The sequence below is a fragment of the Aptenodytes patagonicus genome, chromosome 7 (assembly GCF_965638725.1).
Source record: "Aptenodytes patagonicus chromosome 7, bAptPat1.pri.cur, whole genome shotgun sequence".
Taxonomy (NCBI): domain Eukaryota; kingdom Metazoa; phylum Chordata; class Aves; order Sphenisciformes; family Spheniscidae; genus Aptenodytes; species Aptenodytes patagonicus.
This window is the reverse complement of record NC_134955.1, coordinates 32,433,345-32,460,584: the sequence shown is the minus strand read 5'-3', so window position 1 is coordinate 32,460,584 and position 27,240 is coordinate 32,433,345. Positions and strand designations below refer to the sequence as shown.

Genomic DNA, 27,240 nt, shown 5'->3' with positions numbered 1-27,240 from the left:
GGGCAGGAAAAGAAGATTGCTTGCTCCCTGTGAAATCCCTATGGAAAAGTAGTTTTGCAGGCCTGCAACTCAGATTATTGTAAGAATATCTGGGAGCAAATCGCAGAAAGGAAATTAGAAGTTGCTAGGAGGGGCTTTAAAACCAGCAATCCTATCACCCAGTATGCGCTCCAAGGAGAGCATCATGGCTACCTTCTCAGCACAGCTCAGAAATATGGTTAGCACCTTACCCCACCTTTTCAGCTGCCTCTGGTCCCAGTGCCCAACAGGTGAAAAGGAAGGAAAGACCTTTTTAGCCACAGAACAGCTGAGGACAACCCAGTAAGGAGTCCATGAGCTGCTCTGTCAGATCCCAAACAGGTTCCCAAAAGCCACAGTGACTGAGGGCAGCAAAGGTAGCTGAAACTGCCTTTTGGTTTCCTCCTTCCTCCAATGAATTGGCCAAAGGCCTTGCACAGGTAAAGATAAGGTTTCAAGGCAAGCAGTGAAGTTTTCGAGTCATATTCACTTGAAGAAAGAGTGAAGAAACAAAACACTAATGGAAATCAAGATTACACATGTGAAAAATTAAACCTTATAGGAAAAAGCTATAAAAGAAGACCAAGAATAGTTGATTCTCTGCTGCAAAAACACACACTCTGTCACACACAACTGTTAAAAATAAGGCAGGCAGGAGCCCATCTGTACAATTCTGTACAATTCCTATATTGCCTGGATGGATTCATTTCTGACATGTTCTTTAGGACTTATTTGCCATTTAATCTGCTGGGGGGGGCAGTTCACTACTCTAAAGGATCTGTACCCACATCAGAAGATCTCTTAAAAACTACACCTCAGCTGCTATTTTTGCAAGCAGCTGCCAAAGTGAACAGAGCCATCTATAGCCTCTACTGGTAGCAGAGAAATTGATGGGAAGGCAGAGGAAAGTCAACGGAGCTTCATAAAAATGACAGCAGCCCTATGAGGGAAGAGGACACACAGAGTTTCCTAAAAAGATGGCATCTGATCTGAAACAGTATTTCCTCTTTCTCTTTCCATCCTGTACAACCATACCACTAATCTAATGTGTGTAAAGGGAAAGGCAGGGCTCATGCCTGCACTGTGAAATGCAGCAAAGGGAATCACAGTTTCCAGTTACTCCAGTGACTGGGTTAGAAATGGGATAGGTAGGGTCAGGACTCCAAAAGGCAACGTCACTAAAATCTATACAAAAAGCTCTCAGATAACTTAGACTCCACCTCTGAATCTAAATTAACTTAATGCAACTCTATTAATCTCAGGGAGAATGTTATTAAAATACAAACACATTTAGGAAGACCCTCTATTATCACCAAATGATAGGAAACACTCCTAAAACGAGTCCTACACAAAAGCAGTATTTTATTTCCTGCCTACCTTCACTATAGCAAGCAACAGGACCAGTTTCTGTAGTCCAATGAATGGAGAAGAGAAAGTAAAAGAGAAAAAGGAAGAGAATTCTTGGTTAACATTATGCTACATTAAGAAATACAAAACCAAATCCAGGGACAAAAGTCATAATTTACAAAATGGAAAAGGGAAACAAAATCAATAGAGGAGGAAGTTTTATTTTAAGCTTCAAAGAGAGTATTATAAACAATGGAGAGCTTAGAAAAGTATATGTACAAGTATGTTATTCAACAATGTCTTTTTCAAAGAAGATTATTTGCACTAAAAAAGACCTTGTAGAATTGGTTTGATAAAGTAATATTTACAGAGGAATATACAGTAGGGACGTTGGTAGCAGAACTTTTATTTGGAAGGAATTTTACACAAACTGAACACAGACCCTACAGTTTGCAAATCTTCATTACAGTTGTGCGTCTTGTTATATTTTGATGAAATAAAATTTGATTTCTTTTTTTCTTTAGAGGCAGTTCACCACTGCAAGTTTAGAAACCAACAAAACGAACAAAACAAAACCATCCTGCTAAAGAGCCCGATTAGGACATAAATTTTGTCATTTAACTTAGTGGGATCAGGACCCAGGTCTACCAGACATCTTAACATGGTTATTTTTTGCCCTATGTGTTAATTTGGGAAGGAGCGGGAGAAGGGGAAGGGAGAAGAGGACAAAATCTGCTGCTACTGACACATGGAAACCTCTCAATGAGGTGAGCTTGAGTTTTAGGCGTGCATGAAACACAATGCAGGATCAGGCTCTCTGGCAGCTTCACCTAGTCAGGATGCATTTTTTGTAGACATAGCTTTTTTCACTCCAAAAGCCAACATAAGCCACATTAACAAACCCACTTTTTCTATCTATACCCTGGGTCTATACCAATAGGTACATCTGGCACCCCTGTTACAGAGAAGCTAATCTCAGAGCCAAGTCCAATACCCTTCTCCTAGGACATAAGGCTATCCTGCATCCTTACTAGACTGCATCACACATGACAGCGAACAGTCCTGCACTATCCACCGTGAACAGACTTGGCAGCCGACAAAATCCTCCAGTGCTTGTACGGAGCAGAACACCTTATTTCACTGAGAAGATGACTAACAACTTAGAATTCAGGATGTGAACGTCCCTCACAGGACAATTTAGGATTGTTGCTGTGGGAACTCACATTCTTCTCCCGCTGAGTAACCCCTCTTGCTTACTGCTGACGTTCGGGTGCACCTGTACGCTTTTCAAAGTCCACTACCACTTAAGAAAGGGCTGAAGTACACAAGTTTTCTATGCATGGCATCATCCTTGACTCCAACAGGAAGCTCCATGCCAAGAGCACTTGAACATTTAGATACTTCCCTTACAACCAACTCACAATCAGCTGTGGAATTACCAAAGCAAAAAATTATACTAAAATGAATGGAGTTGTTTTCCTTTTTTAAACCCCTCTTTCAGCAGAAGTATTTCACAGAGTTGCTCAAGAGCAGACCTCTTTTACTGTGCAGAAGAGACACATCAATCCTGCTGGGAGAAGACAGTCCTTTGAATTGGACACAAAATCTGGTAACAAAAAAATCCAGCCACTGAGCCTGGTCTTTGCTATTTCAACAGGTTTTGTTCAGATTTGTGCCTAACGCGGTACAGCAAAGTAAGTTTTAAGCATCTAACAGAATAATATTATTAAGGAGAAAGTAAACCAGAGCAATCTTCACTTACCACATCCAATTTGCAAAAAACAAAGATACCCAGCACATGTATGAATGGCTTCTTTAAAGTAAGAGAGAGAGCAGAGTTGATCTTTATTTTCATTATTTAAAAAAAGTTTTTTCCTTAGAGTAAATATTCAGTCTTTATTTTACATTAAGTGCTTTTTAAAATTTCATGTCTTCACAAAATTGCATTTAAAATTTGAAGTAAAATGTATTTCAAACAAAAATACTGTGCAACTTCAGCACTTCTTTTCTCTCTTAAATATCGAAATAAATAAAATAGTTAAGTCTTTTTTCAGTTTGTTTGTTTTTCAGTCAGTTTTACTGTAGATCAATTCCAGTTTGACCTGGGTTTATACACACGCTTAAAAGAAAGTGAAAATCAAGACTTTAAAAAACTTCTTTGTATTGCACCAGCTTAGGGCATCCCCAGAACTTCTCACAACAATCGGCAGCTGACTTCCCACAGTCCAGGCTCCTGTGCCAGATGAAACACGGGTACGGAAGGGTCAGGGCAAGGAGAGGAGAAGCGTCAAAGCATCCTGGCTTCTCTCAGCCTTCTTCTGAAATGTCTTGCTTGAAGGATGCTGGAGTCCATGAGGGCAGGGCTGACTGCAGAGGGAAAGGCAATACAACGTAAAACTAAACAAAGTCAAACAGACAACAAAAGCAAGCGTTCAGAAAAAAACAGAAGCAGCACAAACCAACCTTCCAACACTGTGTGTATTCTAGTTCTTTGAAAATGTAGCTCGACAGACTCAGTTTCAACTGACCGTGGGGGCCATAAGTAAATACAAAGCAAACAAATAGGATACGAAGGAGCATATCCAAAAGAAAGACACCAAACGCTGTCAATCTTTCTTACTGTTAACATCATTAAATAACCTTCATCATTCAGCTTAGATAGCTGTCTCTTTACTAAAGATTAAGACCTTTGCTTATGAAATCCTGCTCTGATTACATTGCTATATTACTAATTATTTTTACAGAGCCACAAGTGTATGCAGCGCTGCACAAAAGACATCTTTAGAAGTCTGAACGATACACATAGGGTGGCAGCAATGTGATAACTTCTGGAAATAAGTGAAAGACTGCATTTTGCATTGCGTTTAATCCGTGAATGGACTAAGTTGCTAATGGACGGCTAAGCTCCTGAGCAGTATTAGATAGCCAATAAAATCATCTCTTTATTTCCACAAAATGCAAGTGCCTCTCCCCATGTCTTCCCCACACCTCTCATATCAGTTCTGGATGACACGAAGGTCCAAAATCTTAGGAGATGCTAGTGACCAAAAGAATAACTCAAAGATACGAACTGGCAGCATCCCCTTAACAGGGGTATCAGAACTTGAAATTGCAGCAGCTGGGGTTTTTTTCTAAATGTTATTACAACTTGTCTTCTCTGAAATTGGCAACTTAACACTCATGGAAATACAGACAGGGACATGAAAATAGTTCTGACCCAATTTCAGTATTCTGTGGTATTTATACAAGTTGGGTTTTTTTCAACCCTGGTAGATATCTGGCGAAGAGAACAAAGGTTGGTAGGGTTTATTGTAATGGCTCAGTCAGCAAAAATTCAGCCTGGCTACATTTCTGCACTGTGAGGGTTTGTCAAAACAACCCCATGCCGGCATGAACACATGCATGTGCCTCATACTTTACATATACTTATAGCTACAAATTTTATATAAATAAGAAAAAATAATGGAGAATAAGAAATGAGTGTTTATTGGAAACATCTACATATGTTGCAGCACAAAACACACTGGGCAGATTTTGCAGTTTTTATAATAAGACGACTCCCAGTGGGGTCAATACAATGTTTGCTTGAGGAATTGATTCAGTAAAACTGCTTGCCATGGGGAAGGAGCAAATTGTATGAGGAGCCAGCCTTTGAAAGCTCATAGTTTGGCGCTATTTGAATTATAATTTTAGGGCCCATCTCAAAATATCATTGCAAGAATTGGCCAAAGAAAGGCCAAGCAGGCAGGAGAGAACGCAGTGGTGACCCGGCACAGTCCGGACTCAGCGACTCTCTGGGTGCAGTTCTCATTTGCTCCGTGCATCAGCAGGCAGCAAACTGAGTTTCTGTCTTCAATCAAGAGCCTAAGCTGAGGTCTGTAAAATGGCAAACTGGAACTCAAAATGAATAACTAATGTAAAAGCTCAAAGGGAAAACAATGCGGGGAGGGGATTCTAATAACACATTCTGCTGAAACAAATGGCCATCTCGGACTTGTCTACACCATACTAGCAAGCATATTAACAGTGAGGTTTCATTCAATCAAAGCAATAGCTAAGAAAGCCCAGCGCTAATCCTTCTGAACCCAGTGGCAAAGTTCTCTCTGGACCTTGTTTCAGCAGCCTAGGCTCATCATTTATGACCTTACCACATATATACAATGCTATTCCAAGCACCATTACATGTACAAGAAATAAATATCCAACCCACAAAACTGGGGGGCGCCCAAGTGGAGGGAAGAGATGCGAAGTGAAGCAAAACAGATTTCAGTTCCATCCCTGTTCTGCCACATGCCTCATGGTCTCCTTTTATTTTTTAAATGTTATGCCAGAATCCATATTTTCTTAAAATTTTCTCAATATATATTATCACACTTGAAATTTTAAACTGTTTTCATGCAAGAGCTGAGGTCTGTCGCTGCTAAAATGTCAACTAATTAAAAGCCACAAAAGGGAACATGCTAAGGATCAGTGCACACTCTACGTAGCCTTTCTACCCACTAATCAGCTGCTCAAGCAGCACGTCACTTCCTTATTTCTCCTGCTCCCATCTGTGAATCAGAGTTTGCAGAGGATGGCTCAGGAAATTATGTGTCTTTTCTAAGATCCTTTAGTATGGAGCAGTAGAAAGGTGCCTGAGGAGACAGCTCACATGATTAAACACAGCAAACTCTGAATTTAGGACCTGAAATGAAACATCCCTTTATTCACATTTCACACCAGAGCTGTCTTATTTTGGTACATGGCTTTTGTGGGAATGTATGTTTCAGGAGAATCTTTGGACAGCCTTGTGCTAACCTTCCTCTAATAAGAAGGACGTCTTTGGAGGAGGACTGGAAGAGCCAGGCTTGTGATTAGTTGAAGGACTGCACCTTCAAAGATCTTCTTGTGAAGCTCAGAACAGCAGGTCTCATTGAACTGCTGAAATCACTGGGGAATACAGAGCATCACACTCCTTTCTGATTTTGAAGATGACTGTATTTTTTAGGTACAACCCGGAATTCACATTGAAAACTCTCTTTATGCCTTCCTAGTTTGGTTTGGGACTTACGTGTCTTTGAAGATACAGTTGACACTGTGCAGTTCCCTTATTTCTGACCTGGCTATGCTAGTGTCAGGCTCCTCTTTTTTTTTTTCATTGCACTTACGAAATCTCCTCCTATATATTTTCTGCCTCACTAACATTGTCGTCTTCCCCTTGTCCATCTGAGAAGGTCTCATGTAGAAGCCCCTTTGCTTTGCTTTCATCTTTAACTTATGAGCTACCAACCTTCTTTCCCTGTTCCCAGCCTTCACTCCAGCAGTACCTGCCCTGAGAATATTTCATTTCCATATCAACACTTCATTCAATATTCACTGTTAACACTACTTTACAACCTAGCTTAAACAAGTACTCTTTTAGCTTCCACCCCTACATCTTAATTTCCTCCCTATGACTGATGCCTTCCTACGGTCAGTACCACGCTGCTCAGCCTGCTGGACTAAACTCATGTTGGTTATCTCAGCCTAATAAGACATCTTAAGGAATCCAAGGACTATTCTGCTCTCCATAATGATGAATTTATTTTACCTTCCTTCCTTGCTCAGGACTAGTTTGAACCAGTGACTGTCCATATACACATTAATGGTATAAATAAGTGTGATGGATATTTTTCTATGCTATCTGTAATAAATGTCAGCTGGCAATTTTTATGTATTCTGTGAGCTGTTGTGGCTTCTTTCTGAGGGTACTGGGCTACCCGGTTGTCACAAAGATGGGTGGTTAGGTTGCGAAAGGATTAAGACTGTATGCATTGTTATAGTAACTGCATTTGTGAAAATAAATCAAGACTTAATGAATTATGGGCATCTGATTATTGTTTGTATTCCAGAAGAGCCCAGAATGTGTTAGGCATGGTTCACAAAAGACAATGTAAGGACAGACTCCACTTGGAAAAAATTATATTTAGAGTATGCCTGTTCTGCAGTTGATGCAGTGACTGGAGTTCTTCAGAAAGACGTACCTGAGTAGGTTTCAGCTAGCTAGCTCAGGAGCTGCAAGGACTATAGTCAGCACAGCAGCACAGAGCTCGGGATGGGCTGCAACAGCATGCAAGAAGCTGGGTACATACAGCGCTTACTAAATGCTGAGCTCTGCGCTGCCATCCCCACACCAGTGGCCAGCTGCAGCTGGCTGGTTCCAAGTGTGTCAAGCCTACAGCTCTCAGGCAGTAAAAGGTAGACAAATGAAAACTGAACTCTCTTCAAGTCCTTGATAATTCAGGTCTCCATTACTCCTGTGAGCCTTTCCCTGTCAAAGCATACTCTGATTGTATTTTGAGGAACACTGGGTAAATTTAAAACTCTTAACCTTCTAATCCATCTGTCATGACTGCTACATGGATACAAGAAATAGATGCAAGATGGATGCAAGAAATCATGTTGTCTGTTTACTGTGGACTCGGCACATTTCTAGGTACTTGCTCCCTTTCTATTTTCCCTGTTGTTCACGTGGGCAAGTCAAAGAGTAGCAAGAGAAAGAAAAAAAATTTGTTTTGAAAGGAAGAGAATATAATATTAATACCACAAATGTAAGTGCAGGGCTTGAAGGGCAGTAGTAGCAAAATAAATCAATTTGAACTTCATTTTTTAAATTCTATGACATTTCACATTTGCGGTATTTCTTTGCGAACTGGGAACAACTCTACTTCTGCACCAGGTTCTGCTCTCAGCTACATTAGCATAAATTTAGACAAAATTCACTGGACTTTACTGATATTGCTCTTTGCTTACAGTAAGGTCAGTATGGAACAAGTGAGATCTCAGTGCCTCACACAAGGGCTGGTTCCACCCATTCTTGGTTGGGAAGTGTCTTCTATCTTGACTTCTGTTGCTCTTTATTTTAATGTCTGCATTACCTGTATGTGTGTATGTGTCTGTGTACATACATTTCTGATACATGTTTACCTACACACACACACACACACATATATATATATAAAAAATGATACAGATACACAAACTATCCTAACTCTTTCAGGGATTTTTGAAAAGCAGGCACCTACATCTCTGTGCCTCACCCTTGGAAACCATCTGAGGTTTGAGCTTTCAATAAATACGGAAAAGTGGCAAAATATTATAAATCTATCTTGTGCTCTTTCAGAGAAAAAAGGACTGGTTGTGGAAGGACTGAATGTTTTTATCAGTTAAAGTACGCGTCTCATTGACAGCATTAAGTCAAAATATCATTGATTTGACACTGGATCGATTATAATACACCAGCAGGAACAGAATAGCACAGAAAAGGATTATCAATATGGGCAAGCTTAAACAAGGCAGGTGTGCATGGCTCTGGCATGTACTGTCCTATGGTATAAACACACAGAGGTATTTTGTAACGTTTTGTAACACCATTTTGAAGGCAGATTATTGATGTAATCTAGACATCTGGATTTACGCCCATGTACCTAAAAGCAGAATCTGCCCACTGCTTATTCCATGTTAAAGTGAACAATAAAAAAATCAGACACTGGATCCTTTCTCTTTTTCCTTGGGGGGGGGGGAAGTTGAAAGAGCTCTCACAGGCAGTATTGTGCTACCCCAGCAAAAGAAACAGAAGAAATGGAATCCATTTGGATAGGGTTCATTCATGCATTAGAACAATATATATCCAAAGTCTTCATTGCAAGGCTGAGATTTTTATTCTGGTATCAAAAACACACACCTCCAGTTTAAGGATTAGGGACTGCCCAGTTAAATGTCTATTTTGCCTCTGATTTAAATGAGGTCATGATTCCACCCTGTTTGGCATTATACACATCAGTAAAAATATATCCTTGGAACCTAATCTTGCCCCCGCTCCAGGGAGATTTTTGCCTGCATTAGGAACAGCAAAATGTAACCTACACACTGACTCCTTTTGAATCACTTCTGACTGTACACGAGGCTGGATCCTGCTCCCACAGAACTTCCATTAGCTTCACCAGGGGTGTGAATGTGGCGCATACTCGTAACACAATTTATTCCACGGGACTTACTCCTACAACAAAGCTCAGTCAAGGGTCTGTTGAAAATCCAGGGCACAGAGATTTCAAATTGAGTGAAAGACATTTCAGCTCGGACATACCTTTCAAATCCTGCTGCATGTTTCCTCCTTTCTGCGAAAGTCGCTGGGAAGGGAGTCACTCTCTTCTCCATTGCCCTTGGAACTTTAATGAGTATTGCTTTGGTTTATTTCAAGAGAAGCTATTGAAAAGCAAACAAAGTGTCTCACAAGACACTACAGAGAGAAAAAACTGGGTGACACAGGAAAAAATGCTGTGAATTAATTTTTAAAATGGAAAGAAAAGTACAGGTGAGGTATTTTTCCATATCATTTCTTCCATGATTCTGCTCCTCCAGCTGTTTTGTCTTTGATGTCTATGACTTGCCATTCATATTCCATCCCTATGCTTGGAAATTGCTGTCCATGAAGTGAAAGGTGAAGGAAAAGAAAAAAAAAAGTAGAACGGAGTGAGGAAGACATGAAGGGGTGCAGGGAGGAAGAGATCTATTGAGTGTAAAGGTGTCCAAAGGAGGGACGGAAACATGTTCCCCAAGGTCATGGTCTTCAGTGGTGCTGCTTGTATTTTCAGGCTGTTAAAGACAAGCGTAGCAGGTATACAAGAAGAGCCAAACTCCACATGCTACAGTAAGTGCAAAATCTCAAAACGCAGAAGCCATCACATCAAGGGTTTCCTTGTCCTCCGATAGAGTCCGCCCACAGTGGTTCTCTAGAAACAGTTCTATTATCAAGTAGACATCCATTGCTTTTTTGTGGTTTTTTTTGTATTTTTATTTAAAAAGTAGATTTTCTAATAATATATAGAATATATAAATAATAATAATTAAAAAAACCTATTTGGGTTTGCTTTCTGCTCTCCAACCCATCTGTATTTTTCATGGTTTGCGGATATATATATTAAAAGACAAGAAAATCAACTCTGCTCACTATTAAAAAAAATATTAAATCCACCTTTTATGTTTCCAGAGAGAAAGAGAAGGGGGGGAGGTGGGAGGAAAACAAATTAAAATGAAAAAAATAACAGGAAAATCAAAACCTTCTGTCTCTTCAAAGTAGTTGTCAAGAGCTTTAAACATTTGTGCTTTCAGTGTACACCCCACAGGAAAAACAAAAACAAAACCAAAAACAAAACAAAAAAACCCCAAGGACCTAAAATTAAAAAAAGAAAAAGGTAATAATAATCCTAGTAGTAAAAAGGACAGCAAATTGCTCAGAGTTTGTGTGTCTTTTTAGTTATTTTAGCAGCCGCCCTTTTTGTCTGCAGAGGGAGAGCTGCCACCACAGCCACCTCCTCGGCTTGAGAGAGGCTCTTCTGCATCATCCTCGTCAAAGCCATGAAAGGTCGAGGTGTCGCTTTCTGACGTGGAACCGAACAAGTCCTCCGTAGTGCGTGCTGGCGCTGCTTCGTCCCTCCTGCCTTCTCTTCCCAAATGAGCTGACATGTATGATGAATATATCAGCACATGGGTTAAGCAACAGGCATCATCATCATAATTTTTTTAATCATCATTATTATTAAACAATTCAGACTATTGAGCTCATAGGTGTGTGCTTGTATGTGCCCGCGCACCTCAACAACATAGCTCAGTAGAACTGCAGTAAGAAAAATAAAAAAAGGATCAGTTTCTCTTTCAAAGAAAAAAAATCTACAAACAACACAGGTGCCCATAGCTATGGCAGCGAAAGGGTTAATCGTGTTTTCCTCTCTTCAAAAGACATTAAAATATTTCCTCGTGATTACTTAGATCAATTTTTAAAGATTTTTAGACCATATAAGTAATTAGACACTGTTAGCTCTAAGCGCAATGACTGTCCTTCAGACTGGCATCAACTGTCACAAATTTACTGCTATAGAAATGTAACCCACTAGATAGCTCATCAACCTCAGGACTATTTTTTATCCCTGTCCTTCACCTGATCCTAAAGAGCCTCCTCTGTAGACAAAATGAAATACATTTTGAAGACTAAGTGAAAGTAACCTAAACAAATGCTTTTATTCCAATTTCATGGCATCTCCTTCAAAAATAAAAAACCCCAAAACAAATATATACAGTTCAACAACTAAAACAACTAAGATGAGAAGTGGCCTGTCTTGGGGAACACTGAAAAGTTCAAATGTGTGTGAGTTAATCCAACTTTCAATATGGAACAGGAAATTCTCCACACAGGACATCAGTAGCAGCAACAACAAGAACAACAAAAAGAAGACTCTTAAAAAGAGAAGTCAAATACTGAAACCTGCGAAACTGAGGTTTATTTTCTCCCTCAATCAAACATGTTATGTGATTAATAGTATAGCCTTCAAATTCTCTCTTCGGGAAAGGTAGAGAAAAAGATGTCTCTTGTGCCCCAGGAAAACGAAAGTGTGAGATTTTAGGGAACGGCTATTTTATTATTCAGAAACAGTAGCATGGTATTAAGTAACCAACTGTTTGGTCCCCGCTCCAGCTACAGGAATCAGCCATATAACAAGTACACTGCATTGCTTGAGACACGAAGAATTAAATCCTGTTCACAAAAAGAAAATGGATATAACAGAATAATTGGCAGATGAACCACCTTGTAGAGATGTGATTTTACTGACTTTGTGAAGGGAAGAAACAATATAATTTCCATGACCTCTCTTTCAGTATAATGAAAATGTTCTCCATTATCAAGAAAGAGAAAGATAGCAGCCACCAAAGAGGTTTCATTGTTTTAGTTTACAGATTAGTGTGTGGTTGTACCTTAATCACTTTCATCACACATCAGTCACACCATTGCAGACCCCTATGAACGACCCAGGTGGGTCAGAATTTGTACAAGGATAGCATTTAATGGAACTGATTTTGCACAATTTAGGTTACATGCTGATCTACTTGTTCTATCACACTAAGGAATCAAGGGAATTAATGTATTTGTGTTACATTCTGATATAATCACCATAGCAATGTTTAAATAGCAAAAAAATATGGATCCATCTCACTGTGCCGTATCAGGACAATGCTGAAATGAGTTATATTGAACTATAACAATCAAGGGGAAGGGCAATGGTCTTCCAAGATGGCACCACGGACCACATGAGCTTCCCCCTTCAGTTATTAAGAAGCAAACACATATCCACTAAAAGGTCCATGCCCCTGACTGCACAGCATTCATAAGGACGCCCCTGGAGAAAACCGAAGGGGTTGCCATCGGTCCTCTGGTGACCAGTCAGTATCACTTCAGAATATCTTCAAAGGTCACAACAACTGCAGAAGGCAATTTGCCAGTGAGAGTCTAGTCCTGCTCCCACTGAACGTGGTAAGAGGCTTACTATGAATTTCAGCGGGAGCATAAAAAGGCCATTCCCTCAGCACAAGAACACTCCACATCGCATTTCAGCCATCACGCAACAGACATCTTTCAGTGACTACAGTACAGAAGCAGCAGCAGCAATACTGAATTTCAAGGTTTTTTTGGTTTTCAGATTTCCATATGATGGTCTTATCACCACTAGTATCACCACTGTCCAGAAATCTCACAACTGGAAACTTGGACCAAAGCTGGAATATGCAGTTGTTAAAGGTTTCCCATTCCCTCTACCACCACCACCACCACCTCCCATGCGAGCTATAAATAACTGCTCAGCTGGGATAAAATTCCCAAAAAAAAGAGAAAGAAAGAAAGAAAGAAAGGAAAAAAAAAGAAAGAAAGGAAGGAAGAAAACAACAGTCCAGAAATAAAGACAACTCAGAACGGGAAAGACACAATTGCCTACATTTAAAAAGAGAGAAGGGAAGAAAATGGAGAAATAAAAACCTCTTTAAACAAAATTAATGATAGTCATCTTGTAAGAGGATAATTCTTGACAGCTACCCCCATCCCTACCCTGTAATTTCCTCCTTCTATCTTTTTTGGATGAAGAAATGCATGAAATGTGTAATCAATGGAAATGCTTGTCATGCAACTTTCATAAATCTTGAAAGTAATTTATAGTTGTAATTGCAGCATTTGAAGACAGAGCCCATTCTTTAACATTGTCACAGGATTTTCTCCTTCCATTTGAAGAACAACTAGTACATGTACCAACGTTCACAGAAGCCAATAAATACATTAAAACTTTATTATTTCGTAGGACGCCATTAGCTTAAAAATGTGAATCCAACAGTGGATTTTATGACAGAAAATTTCCCAGTCATCCTTTCCCACAAACACAGACAAGAGGTAAGACCTCGTCCTCTATCCCCTCCCAAATGCACTGCCTTTCTTCAAAATCTTCAGAAGGAGCAAAAAACAAATCACACAAATGCCTTTGTACAAGAAAGTTGCAAGAAGGAGTCACCTACCAGAGCGCCCACAGTCTGAGCACGATACAAGTTCCTCAGGCCGGCCACTTTTTTTGTTCATATTGGAGCCTCCGAGGCAGAAGTCACAGTAGTTATTGGGAATGATGACCCCATCTGGTCCTTTCTGGGCTGCAGTCGGGTTAGAAATCAGATTTACTTAAAGAGCATTCAGTTTGGACATTTCCCCCTTCTCCTTGATACGATGTTAGCTTGGTGAGTTTGCAGGCCACAGTCTTCCCAAAATATTGTCAATTAGAACAAAAAGTGAACCGTATAAATCACCTCCATTTTAAGTACACCCTGTATTTTATCTATTTTACCTGAAATGAACTTCACCATTTCCTTTAGGCCAGCCAGGCTGGTCCTTCACAAGAATCTGCTGCCAAAGATCCCTGGGATCTAGAATCAGGGACTTCGTAACACGCACAGGCATAGAAACAATCCCTAATGCAGAATCAGACCTATGCTGTCAGTGAAGCAAGCCTGGTTTTTCAGACAGCAGTCTGAAAACTGTAAGCCCACAAAATACAAATTCAGAAAGGAAAAATACATTCCTTAAAAGTCAAAAACCAACAGCAAGGAGATGGGAGGATAGGTACCCTAACTGGTTTTATTTCAAGTAGCTTTTTGGGGGATTACATCTCAAAGTGGCAGGGTGTCCTTAGTCAAGAAGTTGGTTCAAACGCCCATGAATATTCACAGGCAAAGCCACTTGTGGGTGGTTCACTCAAGGGTTAAGCTACCTGCAGCAGAGTGCATGTCCCCTGGGAGGAGCAGGGAGGGCAGCAGGTCCAGCACTACTCCAGCACCCAGCACAGGTGCAAGGAGTCAGCCTGGGGCAGACGTCCCAGCCGGCAGAGTTAAAAACTCTTTCAGCCAAGAAAAAAGGAGGGAAATTACATTCTTATTTTCCAGCTAGGAATAGTTGGAAAGGAACAGACACGCACTGGGTCTTAAGTAGAGGAGGAGGCAGTTCCCCTAGAAAGGAGAGAAGGGCAGAGGTCTTCTGCATTCCTATTAGTTGAGCAGAACAGCAATGTGCTTCTTTTCTCGCTCACAACTGCCATTTTTCTCCTCTGCTCTCCAGAGAGGGAAAACTTCTTGTTCCTGCACACTCTAACTAGGAACTGGGGAAGGGAGAGGGGAGTGGGGGGAATGGTTGGTCTTCGTCTTTGTTTCTCCTTCTTTAACTTACAAATTCCAGTGGTATACCTGGCTTAATCCTACCCCATGAAGATTTCTACAAACTAGAAAATGAAGACCTTTAAACTGTACCATCTATATTTAATTATCTTTTTAATGCATATTTTGTAACTTGCAGATTTTTAACAGATGTTTTGACAGCCTTTATTAATGGTCTTTTTGTCCACATCCAAATTTCCCCCAAAGAACAATGACATTCTAAAGGGCTTCTGGTAGCAGTCCAAGACATACACTTAAAATTAAAATCTCCTCCGAGTTCAATCTGCTTTTCTGGTTTGGGTGCATCGAGTTATTCATTTACTTCCAGCTGTTGATTAGCTGAGCTTTCTGGAGATCGGTAACTGAAAGATTGCAGGTAAGGTGAAATGAAGAAAAAAATTAAAACCCATAAGGTTGCAAATACATCAGTATCTTCCTGCATGGTCACTGAGTCCCTGACAGTATGTACTAAGCAATGGGCTTTGCTCTGAAATAGTCCTGGTTAGCAGATCCCCAGTTCTCCCAAAACCAGAGAGAAGCTCCCAGTGTTAGGTTAGCATTTTGCCTGTTTGCAGAGAGGCATTTAATACGTGCATGCCAGATAAGCAAAAAAAGAACAGGAACCAGGTGGAAGCCTAGTGCACTGGCTCATTTTAAGAGCTGTAACAAAATGATCATAAAGTTGCTACTTGTACATATTTTGTGTATAAAAAGCAGATCTCCCTAGCATTTATTTTTCCCACTACAGCCCCATTCTGAAAAAGTTAAGTAATTACTTCTTTATATTGTGCTGCATCTACAGACAGGCCATGTGCAATGCAAACTCAGCAAGCTCAACGTTCAGTGATTTTTTTTTTTTTGTTCCTTATTATGTTACTTCACCTTTCATCCAAGTTTCTTAAAGTGCCTTACAGACACTAAGATCCTAATATTAACCCTCAGTGAGGTCAAAAGCCTCTTCTGCCATTGACTCTAACGAAAGTGTTGCTGGGCCCTAATTAAGTCTCATGGTGAGGAGGCAGCATTGCATTTTACAGCTGAAAGTCTTGGAGGTAGAGTGATAAACTGACTTACTCACAAACATACAACAATTTTGTGGTGAGGCCACAAATAAAAGCAAGCATTCAAGGTGCCGGCCAGCAGACTTAGGAAAGAGCTCCACTTCTACCACCGCTCAGAATGGTGTAACTGATTTAATACTCTGCATATACTGACTTAAATTTTTCCAATGCAGCTTATGACCCTAAGATCCACTGACTGTGAAACTGGAAATGGGACAGGGGACCTTGTGAAAACACATATACTGATCAATTCGTCTGCGGTGTGTGGGACTGGTGGAGGGTATTCACTGACTGCAATGAAGCTGAAGGGATTCTCCTAGACTACTGGCAAGGGAATAAGCATGGGTTTTGATCACCACCTTTTTCTTTTTCCTTTCCTCTTCCTCTTCCTCTCCTTTCCTTTCCTCTTCCTTTCCTCTTCCTTTCCTCTTCCTTTCCTTTCCTTTCCTTTCCTTTCCTTTCCTTTCCTTTCCTTTCCTTTCCTTTCCTTTCCTTTCCTTTCCTTTCCTTTCCTTTCCTTTCCTTTCCTTTCCTTTCCTTTCCTTTCCTTTCCTTTCCTTTCTTTTTCTTCCAATTAATGTCATTTTTAATGTGAGTGCCTACGTGCTCATCTATTGCTCGTCACTCATAAATATGGACCTGGCTCAGTTGAGTGTGATAGAGATGTCAGGCCTGAAAAGTCATACACAGATAAGAAGTTCCTGAAGTTACATCAATGATATCTTAAATGATGTATCTCTAGAGCCAAATAAGCTAGGCAATGTTATTCTCTTCAATGTTTTTTCATTCTAACAGGTGCAAAAACTAGAATCAAACCTGACTCAATCTTATTTTCTTGATCAGTACTGTACAGTGAATTAAGCCCCAGGCTAAATCACAGAAGGTTTGAGAATAAAGAGCTTTCCAGATGATAGTAAGCAGAGTTCTTACTTTCAAAGGATTTTTTTTTGTACGTCCTTGGAGTTTTTAATTCTATTTTACTGTAGTTGACAAATGATGAGAGAATTAAGAAACAAAGCGAAGACAGCAAGATATAACGTGTAATATTCATGAGAAGGGTATCATGCACCAAAAGCCCAACCCTAATCCCACCCCTTAATCAATAAAATTACTTACAAAAGTAAGTATGGGAATGGATTCACAAGCGAAAGCAATTAAATTACTAGGGACTAATGCTGCATTTCATCTGAGACATAGTAATTAACTAGGTATCCACTTTTTGCACATGTTAAACACGAAGTAGAAGGTGCTAGCTTAAGCCAGATGATAGCTCAGCTAACGAGAAGTAACTCACTGCTAGCTCAATCATTTGGATCAGGTGACTACAACCAAGGATTTTGTCTAAAAATTCTTCACCCAAAATCAGAAACTGTTTTAAAGCCTCGAACACCAACCATGATCTTGACCTAACTTACTCAAAACTCCTCTGATTTTCTTTTACATTACAAACTGCAACAACAGATCAAAAGCTCTGAGGAGCTTTGAGGAGTACTGCCTGAGTTAAGGTGTGCTCATAGGGGGTGTATTTAAATCAGTGCCTCTCGCCATTTCAACTCTGTGTTGCTTTCTAGTTTCATCAAAGGCCCCGTCTTCATCTACATCTGCCCCAAAATAAATAGATTATACAATTTTTTAAAATACTTTTAAAAACGGATTAAGCAGAGAGACAGAAAGATCTGCACAGTTCGAATGATAGTTTCTCTGTACCTGAAAGCTGATTCATGTGAAGACAGGATGAGAATGAAGTCAATATTTCCAAATAACTTTGGTATGCGCTTATTCTGAAATATATTTTTTCTTCTTAGCCTAATCAAGTTAATTTCAAACTATACCAAGCTAAGCAGAATAAAGACTTACTTAAAATATGGTACCATCATTCACAGGAGTCTTCTTGCAAAATAACTACTGTAAATTAAATAAATTCTCTAGTATATCACACAGTAACTTTGCTCTGTAGACAAAACCTAAAAAGCTAAACAAATTGACTGAGTTTATATTTTTAAAATAACTTCTGTGCCTTCTTGATTTTGAAGGCAGGGGCTCTAAACAGAGTTCTAGCTTCCCTTCTCCCCTCCTCAAGTAATCAAAAAACCTGGAAGTTACCTTCCTCATGGTTTCAGATTAATAATAAAAGAAAGCTGCTTCTAGAGAAATAACGTCAAGAAATTAGGATTTTTCTTTTCTACATCATCTCCTGGAGCCACATGACTCAATAAGAATCTCAGTTTTCTAGCTCTCATGGCTGCTTTCATCCAGAAAATATCTTGGATGGAAGGCAAGTTCAGAAGAAGCAATTCTTGTCCCTGTTTTTTAATCAGAAAACTCAGAATACAGATATTTTAAATAGCTTTCCTTCAAAATGTGACCCTTAAATACATACAGACAAAACCCCAAATAAATAGAACCTTGTAGTTTTTCAATTCTCTGATTTCTAAGTGAAGTTATTTTGATGATTTGGATCACAATCTTTAAAAACTTGGAGCTGGAACCAGTGCTTAAAAGAAAAACTGGTTTCTCTGTTCCTCGGTACCAAACCACAGTCACATACATTTCTTCAGCCTGTAGGTAAAACAGCATAATACTTAACCATGATTTAAGCTGTGCCTCTAAGTTTGGTAGCATTTTATCCCTATTTTTTATCCTATCCACACTACCGGAAAGGCAGTGGAGAATGAGGAGTAGAGTGTGCGCCTTGCTGTTGGGGTGGGGGGCTGTGCATCATTTATTTAAACGATTACAGTGAATTGGCTACAGTTGGACATATATGTGCTCCCAAAGGGATTTTTCCTAGCACATTTTGTCCAGCTCTTACTTGTTTCTTCTGGGCTTGATCCAAAACCAATAAGTCCACTGGAGGTTTTCAATTCAATTCAAAAGGCTTTGAATCAGGCCATTTACTCTGTTTGCAACAAAAATTTGCAGAGCACAATAGAGACCACGGGAACTTGCGTGTAGGCCTGAATCAAGCCAATGCACTTTGCGATGGAGGAAAAGGGGTGGATTTGCCTTTTTTTTTTTTTTTAATCTACGAGACTCTTTGTCTGAGACGGGGCCCGGTTTTCCTTTCTGACGCCTCCCTTTTTCTTGCTGTCGAAGTGCAAGTCCAACGTTTGGCCGCCTGCGCAGCAAAACGCCAGCCAAGAGCCTGAGCCTGCGGTCGTCAAGCCCCTAGGAGGACTTGATGACATATAAACCCAACCTATAGCCTAAGTGCCCCCATGTGCCTTCGCTCGCCCCCCCACTGCCGCCGCCAGCGCTCATCCCTGGCAGGCCTGGCCCGTCTCCATGGCGACCGGAGTGCCTGGCCAGGGCTGCCTCTGGCCTTGCCACCTGTTATTGCTTCATCTCTCAAGTGTAAGGAATTGCAGCGCGGCCCCCTTCATTTGCTGCTCAAAATGCATCGGTGGAGGATAGGCAGGCTCGTGCAAGAAATTACAACGTGATAATTAAATTAAAAAATGGCTTTAAGGAGAAGGGAAAAGAAAAGCAGCACTTGGACTGTGGCTTTTGTTCAAGGACGAGGAGGGAGATGCCTGGCTGGGCATGCACCCACTTCTGCCCCAGTCATTGCTGGGGTGTAATGAGCAATGGTGGGGGTCAGAGGCGGGCTGTGGAGGTGCTTCTGTGCTCAGGGCTAGACCCTGCCCTGGAAAGGAACAATAAAAGAAACACATATATATAATCCCTGGTGTGGTGAGAAACAGGCCAAGCACAGCTGAAATGCATTTAAGGCTCTTGCTCCCTCGTATGTATGCAGCCAGGCAATGTGCACAGTCATTTCTGCTGCCTCCTCACCCGTGAATTAAGTACAGGGTTTTTTCATTGCAGTTTTCCAGGAAAAAATGTAAATCAAACTGAATGAGAGGAAATGGCCAGTCTCTCTGGGCATGTTTACTCTGTCGTTAACACCAGAGATAAGCATGTAGGCTAACCCCAAACTGGGAAGTGTTGGGGCACTTGATACAGAGACCCTCCAGCAGGCTGTAAGCGCAGCTTAGGTTGGTAGCGACACATCTGTGTCGATGTGGCACAGTATTTAACCAAATAAGCTCTGAACTTGGGTGTAGCACTGGGAAACGGCTGCTGTTCTGTTCCCAGTGTCAAGCTAATCAGCCTGCACAGCACAATGGGCCTCTGCTAGCTCAGGCTCCCCACGCCGCACTCCCCTGCACAGTACAGGCATGCCCTTTGCTGGCAGCCAGAGAAGCAGACTATGCTACTGAGAGAGGTGCGGCAAACCACCCATCCGAAGGATTGCCAGTTCTCCCTAGTAACTGGATTTTATCTCCTCTTTAAGTTAGTTGGTGCTGTGGGGATAGAAGCTGTTGCCTTTCCACAGTTTTTAGCAACTCTGACAGGTTTGCCTTTCCCACAGCCCCTGCTCACAGAAAGGCACGGCCAAGGAGCACTACAAGCTACAAGAAATGCTACAAGAAGGAGGTACATCTGTAGGAGTCAGAGGAAGCCTCTGAATGTGGGGGAAGGAAGAGCATTTGATCATGTCTTTTACAGGAATCAATACGGCCCTTAAGTTGAACAGCTAATGAATGAGCTGGGAGGTGGGCAGTGGAAGGTACAGCTAGGAAAATACAGAATCAACTGATCAGATCTTGTAGATTTGGGGAATCGGCATTCCTGCACCATAACACAGCACTTCATAGAAATGTCTGTGCACTGATCTTACAGTCTTCTGCAGGAACACCTAAAGCATGGGCCGAAATCTCACTGCTCACAATAAATCATTGTAACTGTCCAGTGCCTCATGACAATAAACAGTAGGAGATACAGAATAGGAAGGCAGACAAAAGAGTCTGACATGTTAACATACAGATTTCCTGATTTTGAGGGGTACTTCTCCTGAGTCTTGGCCTCTGGCCACTGAAATGCATCATTCCCATCAGCTCAGGGAACTCAAGGAGGGATTATAGTGCTCGATATACAGCCCCATCTGGCAGCATCCCTCAGTATTCAGGTAAGAATGGCCAGTGTCGTGAAATGGGTCCCTGCGACATGTTGTAGGATTTGGATCTGGAAATTACTCACTGGAGGAGTGCGAGAAGGCAGAGCACCTAAGTTCAAATTCAATCAAAAGTTTTGGGTTTTACTTTGTTCAAATTCTCCACAGAGGAGAAAAAAAGCAAGGAGATAGCGAGAAAGGAAAAAAACCTATAAATACATAAATGATACCATTCTGTCTCAAGAGCTGACATGTTACTGAAGCAACACACAGTTTTCAAAAACTAATTAGTCAAATTGGAAATGTTTTCCCATAAACTACTGAGAAGCACTAGGTGCTTCTCTTCAATGAGAGTTGTGCATTGACAACCACATTTCAGGTCCTGGCCAGGCAGTATATCAAAAAAAACCCCAAACTACCAAAAAAAACCCCTACAACTCCAAAGAAAACAACAAAAAGTCCCCTATGGGTCCCTGTACATAGGAAACAAGTTTGGGATTTCCCACTATTCCAAAACTCTAAACAACTGCTCTATTTTTTTCCTCAGCATCCCAAAACACAGGCATAAAAGTCTGAGAAATTTACAGCTGCAAACAGGGTTTGAGTGGAAATCGTTATGCAGTTCCAAACTCTGCAATCACTACCATTTCTTTTAGTATTCTGACTCTTTTTCCTTATGAAAACAAGCTCTGGAAAAGAAAAAAAAACAAACATTAAACTAATGAGAAGTCAACTCAAGGTAATGTACATATTTTCACTGAAAAGGCACCTGCTGCAGGGTATCTTGTCGCAAGGTGGGCATTGATGCATCCTTGCATTCAGAAGTAGCTCCCATCATGGCCCCAGTGAGGACCAGCAATGAGGCAGGGAAAAAGTAGGCCTGATGTAGCTTTTCAAATTGATGCTGCTTGTGGAGAGGAACAAACAGCTCGTCTCCAACTGAGGGGCTGACTCTCGTCATTTATTCATGGCCAGCCCCCTGCCTGGATGGAAATAAAAATGTTTCAAAGATGACTGTGTGGGGGAGCTGGAGGACAGCTTGGAAGCACACTGAGGTTAGCACATTAATTTTTTATCTCTGGAGACTGGGTATCCAATTATGCTTAGAGTACACAAACAACTTTGGCTGGTCTCTCCAGTAGAGATTTATCCACATCATAAAATCTGCAATGGAACTGGGCACAACAGGCTGATGCCACAAAATAACGTACACAGGTGGTTTTGCAGGTCAGGTGCGCAAGCTAGCAGTGACAGGAGGGCACAGGACTGCATTCTCGTTAACTACGTGTATTGCAGGATGGACCAACCTGCACACGGCAGCTAGGCCAGCGACAGCCCACACAATGTGCTTTATTTAGGATTGTCATTGGCCAAAGTGCTTGTGGGCATAAGATCTGTTCAGTTGCTGTTTACTGCACAGCTGCCTGTAACCAACGTTTCACACAGCAAAATGCCACTGAAAACTCTTCTCCTTTGAAGGAGAGGAAGTTTTTCTCCATGTAGGCACACTATCCTATTCTCCCAGGAATTAAGGAAGAGCATTTATACTAGTACACTCATTCACACACACATTTCAATAGATAGAAGTCTAATGTAATTCCTATATCAGAAGTGTCTCAAAATTTGTGAGCACCAGCTGCCCTCAGAGCTGGCCTGTACCCATGGAGTGAGATGGAATAAAACAGCAGGTGTTTTGTGGCAGGCTTGGATGCACCCTGGGCTCACAAATCTCACGCTTTTGGTGCCAACATGTGGAGGAAAAGCCAGCAGAAAAAAAGGCTGAGAATGGGATCATTTCTTTTTATCAGTGGAGTTGAGGAAGGGGGGAGTTGACTTTTTTAAGGTTTTTCTGTAACTTCCTTTTCACAGTTCCATACTCAGGTAAAAAAATCAGAGTAGGTCAAAAATAAATGTGTGTATAGGCAGAGGCAAGACTAGGCACTGAGGAAGGGCTATTTATCTGCATCAAAGGACTAGATAAGACATACAAACAAAGCAACTAAAGCTCAAAGAAAGCACAGGCTAAGAAGTTTTAGGAAAGGCAAAGGCCAGAGAAGACTGTTGAACTATCTTCCACGTTGCAAAGTGTAATCTATAGGTGAGGAAGAAGGACAGAAGGAGAGAGAGATGTAAATAAACAAACCTTCTATAACAGTCAAGTACAGCGAGATGTTCCAAAGAGGCGAGACTTGGGGCTTGAGCCAGTCCCCATTCTTCGATACACATCTATTCAGTGGTTCTCAGTATCAGGTAGGTTCCTCCTATCTAGATCTCTTTTCCAGTCCCTGGATAATTTACTGAACTACCCAATTGGTCTGTGCATGAGGAGAAGAGTAAAGATAAAGGGGACTGGGTGTGCAGAAAGACAAGAGGCCATCAGCTCTTGAGCTGGCACCAGCCAGGGCATCAATAGCTGAATCCTGCAGAAGCCCTGCTCCAGAAAGCTCTCTCCCGCATCAGCCCGGCTGCTGTTACCACAGGTACTGCAAGGAGCGGAGGCTGCAGAGGAGGCACGGGTACAAAGGAAGGAAGTTCATGCTGCAGCCGCCTGCCTGAACTTTGCTGACCCAGTGCTTACCTCCCACAGCACGGCAAATTTCAAATGGCTGGTTTGAATTTGCCTTGCCTTTTCTAAATCAGGCTGCTCATATCTCTCTGACACGCTGCTAAGCAAATAACCAGACCCTGCTGTATACCATATCTCTGGTCCTCCTGTTCAGTAGGTTGCGGATTAGCTGTTTGGATTAACATCCCCCCCCACCTTCCCTCCCCCCCAGCCCCCCAAGCCCATGCAGAGAGGATTCTTGAAGCCCGAGCTGTGCGACAGTGCAGACCTGTCAAATCTAATTCATAACACAAGCCTAGCAGTTCTTAGGGGAGAGGAAGGATCTGATGCCCTGGCTCCCCACCATCCCCCCATACAAAGGGACCATTTAATGACTGCACATTAGCAATGTGGACAATTAGCATTCACATGGAAGATAAATGGCAGCATAAATTAAATATAGCCAAGTGAAAGAGCAAAGATGCAAGATCTGAGCTCAAGGCTGTAAACAAACAAACAGGCAAAAAGGAACAAACAGCCACTGCGACAGCTAAACCATTTGGGAGAGTTACCTTCCGGCATCTGGGACTTTCCCCAGGGGTGATCTTCACATTTGCATGGCTGTTGCCCGTACCTCACTGGCTCCTGGCTGGTTGTTAAGCAGATTCTTTCTGCTCAGGAATCTAGATCTCAGAGCAGGTTATCCCACTGGCCCTAAACTTCTACCTGTATGGGAATCTGTGCATCAACAGCTTCCCTCTGCCACATGCATCACACAGGAGCTCTGGGGGAACACAAGCCTGAGCAACTCCCACTCTATCCTTTCCCATAGTGCAGAGCACACCTTTCTTTCCATGGGTGAAGGCCAGCTGCTGCTAACCTTTCCACAGCTCCTCTTCTTGCTAACTTCTGTCATTTCCTAAGTACCAGAAACATAAGGACTGAGACTCTCCTTGGCCTCTATGATAAGCTGAAGGGTAGGGGACACGACCCTTCTTTGTCTGGGCATTTGTGCAAGGCCATTATCAATATTAATTCAATACAGATTTGCAATATGCCCCTCAGACATGCAACTATTACTGACTACTGCAGACACAGGGAAAAAAAACCAACAGAGATGATGTAAAGCTAAGTAAACAAAAGCTACTGGATTAACACTGACATTCTCCAGCCTGCCCAAGCAGTCGCTCTTAGTGCATTGACAGCTCAAGTTTATCAACAGCTGGAGGAGTCAAAATTACTTTTGCTGTGAACCTACAAAACATGTGAATAACTAAAAGGTAGAGCATAAAAGTGACAGAAACATAGGGACTGCCAAATGGGATCACACTAAACGGCCCTTCAAGCTCAGACAGTGGCTAGTAGCAGATGCTTTGGAGGAAGGAAACCCCCTCCCACACCTCCCTGGGGACAATTATCAATTATCCTGCTTAGAAAGGAAATGTTTTCCTACTTCCATATTTCTTCCAGTTCTTCTTAATGTATGAGAAAGTGTTTGCCTGGATATTTTTCCCCATAAGCATTTTATTGCTTTGTCCACGTTGTTCATTACTTTGAACTAAAATGACACAGTTCACATGGTGATCTGAAAGGACTTTTTGAAAGTGAACAAAGGCATCTACACAAATCCCAAGGTGAAAGCAACCATCACATAGTATTGCACACTGGAAAACTGAGAAACAGGGGCTTAGAGACTTGCAAAAATCAGTAACAAAACACAGTCTCCTTGACTCCCAGTTCTGTGCCTAAGAAGCAGAGGAAGGACAGTCAAATAGGGCCACACGGACCACTAAGATTTCTTTCAGCCCTGTACCAGTGTGGGGAATCTAGGCACATAACTCTTCTCTTCTCTCATGTTCCAGCTCTCCTCCTTGCACATGAATACTGATGCTTTTTCATAGAGTTTCCCAAACTGTAACTAAGAAGTGGCTTTTGGTAAAGTTGAGGGTAAGCTGTTTGGGGAGGAGATGAAGGGATAGGGGGGACAGGTGCTGTGAATTTCATACATAAAAAACTGAGACATGGATAAATGTCTCTTATTCAAAGGCAAAACAAAGACAGCCCCCTCAAACAGGATGTGTATTTCCTTGACATCTCTGCTAACAGCCACTGGGAGGCTGCTTGATGATGGGCGGGTTGGGCATCTCTTCTTTTCCCCCCTCTCCTTGCCACCTCCTCCTCACAGGAGCAGTAATGGAAAAGTGACTTGCTGCAGAGATAATGCTGGGTTTGAAATGAATTCCTGACTAGCTGAGCCAGCACCCGTGTGAGCTGCGGCTGATTAGCTCCAAGCATCCAGGTCCCAATCACTCACAACAGAGCCAGGCAATCACGCCAGCCTCCGCAAGGCAAAGACAGGGTGGAGGCAACATTCCTGAAAATGATCTCAAAGGGAAAGGGAAAATAGTACTCACGTTTGTGGTTTTCATTTCTGTGGACAGGGGAAGAGCGGGTCTCCTGCTCGCGGGCTTCATCACCCTCTTCGCTGGCGAGGTGGGTGTGAGCATAGTGGTAGCTCAGCCCAGGCCTGTTCTTGTAGCGCTTGCCACAGACTGGGAGGAAAGGAGATATGAGGGAGGGGAAGAGAGAATGGAAACATCAGTGTGATCTGCAACAATGGCATCCTCCTCTCAAATAACGCTCCCTTCTCCCCCAAGAGCAGCACCACACACTCCACACGCCTGCCCGAAACTCTTCCAGCCAATGTTGGTGAAAGGTGATGGAAGGGCAGCCCTGCAGCTGGTCGTTCCCACACAAGCTTTCTTCCCACCATTGCTTCCAGGAGTCCCTCCTACAGGCCTCGGCAAATGCACATTCAGTCTCCGCAGCTCATACAGCCCTAATCCTCTCTGCTGAGATCACTAACAAGATTGCACATAAAATTAAATGAAACGCCAGTTCCGATGTTGGTGCCGCACAATGCACAGCAGTGGGAACTGGACTGAGAAGAAAGGACATTATTTTCTTCATTACTGATCTCTGAGAAAAGGAAACGGTATTACTTTTTTTTTTTAAAAAAAAAGGCTTTCTGTAAAAGGGTAATAAATAGCTTTTTCCGCAGATTCCCAGTCAAGACAAGGAGATGGAAATCATCCACAGTTTCTTGCTACAAGAACATTTAGTAGTAATACTTCTTTGTCCAGGTAAATTTCATATTCAGCATCCCAATAAATAATACAATGTGTGACACACAATCCTCCTTCTGAACTTTTGTTTATTTTAGGACTAAGTCAACAGATATTAAGAACAGGATCAAACAATTCAGGGTGATGAAAGGTCTACATTTGCACAGGGAGCTCACCACAAGGGCAAGCTTCATCATAAGATTCATTACATACAAATTCAGCCTCTATAAAGTTTTTAATTCATGTTATTGTCTCTAAAAGTTATCTCTTTTCATCTTCAAAGCAGTCTCTGAACGTCCATTTTCTTTTATACAGCTATTTCATCTACCAAATACAATTATTGCCATTTTAAAAGATTAGAAAACAAAGGCAAAGAAGCTTAGTGCCCCTCCTGCAAATTTTTACTCCCAGCCACATTTTCCATCACTTTACTAGCTTTATTAACCTCAAGGATTTCACACAGGAATAAATGTCATGCCCAGTAGTCTGTCCTGCATAGCTTGCTTAGGAAAGTGAAGGAAGTGGCGCCAGAAGAGAGAACAGAACCCAGCAGTCTATTTCTCTGTCTTGTTTTTAGACCCCTTGAAAAAATCTCCAAGGGGGAAGTCACCATCCATTCCTAAAAACTTCCCTCAGCCCCGATACTGAAAGTGTATC

The 27,240-nt window shown here is 41.7% G+C and overlaps 1 protein-coding gene across 8 annotated transcripts in view; it reads right to left on the bottom strand.

Moving 5' to 3' along the window:
- Positions 1-27,240, bottom strand: part of DPF3 (double PHD fingers 3) — a 166,544-nt gene that overhangs the window by 17,684 nt on the left and 121,620 nt on the right. For 4 of the 8 annotated variants that reach the window (XM_076344743.1, XM_076344746.1, XM_076344745.1 and 1 more), the window contains 2 exons: positions 25,873-26,010; positions 13,714-13,842 (listed from right to left, as the gene is read on the bottom strand). In XM_076344743.1, coding sequence (XP_076200858.1) covers positions 13,714-13,842; positions 25,873-26,010 — 267 coding nt within the window. Of the gene's footprint in view, positions 1-1,460; positions 3,733-9,469; positions 10,842-13,713; positions 13,843-25,872; positions 26,011-27,240 lie in introns of those variants that run through there. The other 4 variants (XR_012995898.1, XR_012995900.1, XR_012995901.1 and 1 more) reach the window with 2 other exon arrangements.